Source organism: Tupaia chinensis, unplaced genomic scaffold (assembly GCF_000334495.1).
Source record: "Tupaia chinensis unplaced genomic scaffold, TupChi_1.0 Scaffold000001_1, whole genome shotgun sequence".
NCBI classification, from domain to species: Eukaryota; Metazoa; Chordata; class Mammalia; order Scandentia; family Tupaiidae; genus Tupaia; species Tupaia belangeri.
Window position 1 is genome coordinate 3,210,198 of NW_006159427.1, and position 2,812 is coordinate 3,213,009.

The window sequence follows — 2,812 nt, forward strand, 5'->3', positions numbered from 1 at the left end:
CAGCTCCGGAACACACCTCCATGAGAGCGGCGGTGGAAGCCGCGGGGCAGAAAGACGTAAGCAGGCTAACTATAGCTGCCGGGCGCGCGAGGGGCTGTAACCTGTTCGGCTCAAGGCTGCGAGGTGCGTAATCCCGAGCCGACCCGTCGCGAAGCGGGTGCAGCCGGCGCTGCTGCCACAGGTGACTTGGTTTCCTGTGACGGTAGCTTAGCCATCCGGGGCGATTTCGAAACATTCTAATTTTAAAGTCCTTTTGGACTGGGTGCCATCTGGAGAAGGGGAAAGACTCCCGGTAAGAAGTCTTTCTGTTGACAAATTGACGACCACAATTGTAAAAAGTGACTCCTCCGGTTACCTCGTCTCCTCTCAGCAAGACAGACGGAAGTCATGGCTTACCCCTTACTCCTCTGCCTCCTTTTCGCTCCCCCGGGGAAGCTGTTGGCGCCAGCCCCGACCCCTCGGGACGGCCGGATTCCCCTCGAGAGAGGACCCTGAGGGGGAAGCAGCACGCCCAGCAGCCGGCTCGAGCCTCTGCCCCGGACCCCTCGGCCGCCTGGAGCCGCTCCACCGACGGCACCATCTTGGCGCAGAAACTCGCCGAGGAGGTGCCGGTGGACGTGGCCTCTTACCTCTACACCGGGGACGCCCACCAGCTGAAGCGAGCCAACTGCTCCAGCCGCTATGAGTTGGCCGGCCTGCCGGGGAAGTCTCCAGCCTTCGCCAGCTCCCATCCGTCCTTGCACGGGGCGCTGGACACGCTGACACACGCCACCAACTTCCTCAACATGATGCTGCAGAGCAATAAGTCGCGGGAACAGAACTTGCAGGACGACCTGGAGTGGTACCAGGCGCTGGTGCGGAGCCTCCTGGAGGGCGAGCCCAGCATCTCCCGGGCGGCCATCACCTTCAGCACCGAGTCACTGTCCACGCCAGCCCCGCAGGTCTTCCTCCAGGCCACGCGCGAGGAGAGTCGCATCCTGCTCCAGGACCTGTCCTCCTCCGCACACCACCTGGCCAACGCCACGCTGGAGACCGAGTGGTTCCACGGCCTCCGGCGCAGGTGGAGGCCCCATTTACACCGCCGCGGCTCCCACCAGGGGCCCCGGGGCCTGGGCCATAGCTGGCGACGCAGGGACGCGCTCGGCGGGGACAAGAGCCATGTCAAGTGGTCTCCGCCTTATCTGGAGTGCGAGAACGGGAGTTACAAGCCCGGGTGGCTGGTGACTCTTTCCGCTGCTTTCTACGGGTTACAGCCTAACCTGGTCCCGGAATTCAGGTAGGGAAGAGGAAGAAGGGAAGAGCAAAGCCTTCCTTCCGGTTTTGCGAGTTGGTGAGCGTATGGGGAAGGGGCAGTTAACTGTGACACTTACGCTTCCTACCCTCAAAGCAAGAGACCCCAGCAGAGGGACGCCCCACGCGGGCGCATGTGCACCCCCCTCCCCCTCCACCGCCCGTCAATTTCAAGCACGCAGCAAAAACCTTTCTTTGCGTTCAGTTTCCCCGAAAGGGGCGAGAGGCAGGGACGCGGGGACAGTTGGAGCTGAGAGACACCCAGGCTGCTCCAGGCTTCCCTCCAGTCCTCAGGATAACAGGGAGGGGAGTTCCCCGTCAGGGGTGACGCGACGGAACTTGGCGAACTCGGGGTGTGCCTGCCAGGCGCGGCGTGACTAGTGTCAGATGAGAAAAGGGAACAAGAGGAAGAGAGAGTTCCTTTTTTCTGCCACTTTTGGGTAGCCTCTGTCTGCTTCCTGCGCGTGCGGTTTAGGGCGCCTCTCTGTTGTTAGCCGGTTACCAGAGCGTATAATTAAAACTGTGCTATCCCCTGGGCAGTCCTGTCCGCTCCGCAGTGGCAGTGAGTCAGACCCAGCAGCATAGCCGTCTCCAGGATCCAGACGTTGCAGTTAGGTCAGTCTGGGCCTTCCACCAGTCTTCCCTCCCGTTGTCTTCCCTCCTTGGCGCCTTCTTTCTCCTCATCTCCTAAGAGTTCCCCATCCGTCCTTGCAACCTCACACGTTTTGTAAAGAGCCTCCTGGAGCTACCTTAAGGTGGACGATCACTTCTGATTGCATTCACTCTGGGAGGCTGGAGGAAACTTAAAGAGTTCTGTATTTCCTGTTCCAAAGCACAGCGTTTAAGGGAAGCTCAGATTTTGCAAATTAAGCAGGTGCTAACTTCTGCCCTGGGGAATACCTGACCTTTGAGGTGAGGAACTTATAGAAGCAGCTTTTAAAAGTGGACATAAGAAGGAACAGAAAGGAAAGAGTAGAAACTCCAAAGAGGGTTTGGAAGAGGGATGGGATTTGACTGGAATCCTCCCAATCCCACTAAGAGGTGTGGGTCTGAAAAGGGCCTAGGAGCTGAGGTTGCTTCTGAACTTTTTGGCATCCTGAGCAGAAGTCAGAAACTTTTGGGGGTGTGTGTTCCTCCCCTTTGGCACCACAAGGACAGAATGCTGACCTGGTGAAAAAATCCCAGGTGGAGTACTGGGTGTTGAAGTGGGAAAAGCCAGAGGCTGGTTTGGCTCAGCACTGTTTACTGCTGAATGACCTCGAGGAAGTTGCTTATCCTTTCTGGGCCTCAACTACTTATTAATATCTGTGAAGTGACAGCATTAAACTTGATAGCATCTAGGGAGCCATCCGGTTATGAAATTCTGTAGCTGTTGATGCTGGCAACAACCGACAGGGCATAAATGCCAAACGATCCCCTTCCTCTGATTCTGTATGATCATAATAAATGAGAGAGACAGAGACAGCGTCTATCTCCTTTAAAATCCTGCTTAAACCTGAGTAACTCTTTCCTACTTTCAGCA

At 57.1% G+C, this 2,812-nt stretch overlaps 1 protein-coding gene across 1 annotated transcript in view; it reads left to right on the plus strand.

The window, feature by feature from the left end:
- Nucleotides 1–2,812, plus strand: part of GPR158 (G protein-coupled receptor 158) — a 483,854-nt gene that overhangs the window by 5,364 nt on the left and 475,678 nt on the right. Inside the window, exon 5 of the mRNA XM_027770684.1 lies at nt 371–1,276. Coding sequence (XP_027626485.1) covers nt 371–1,276 — 906 coding nt within the window. The remainder of the gene's footprint in view (nt 1–370; nt 1,277–2,812) is intronic.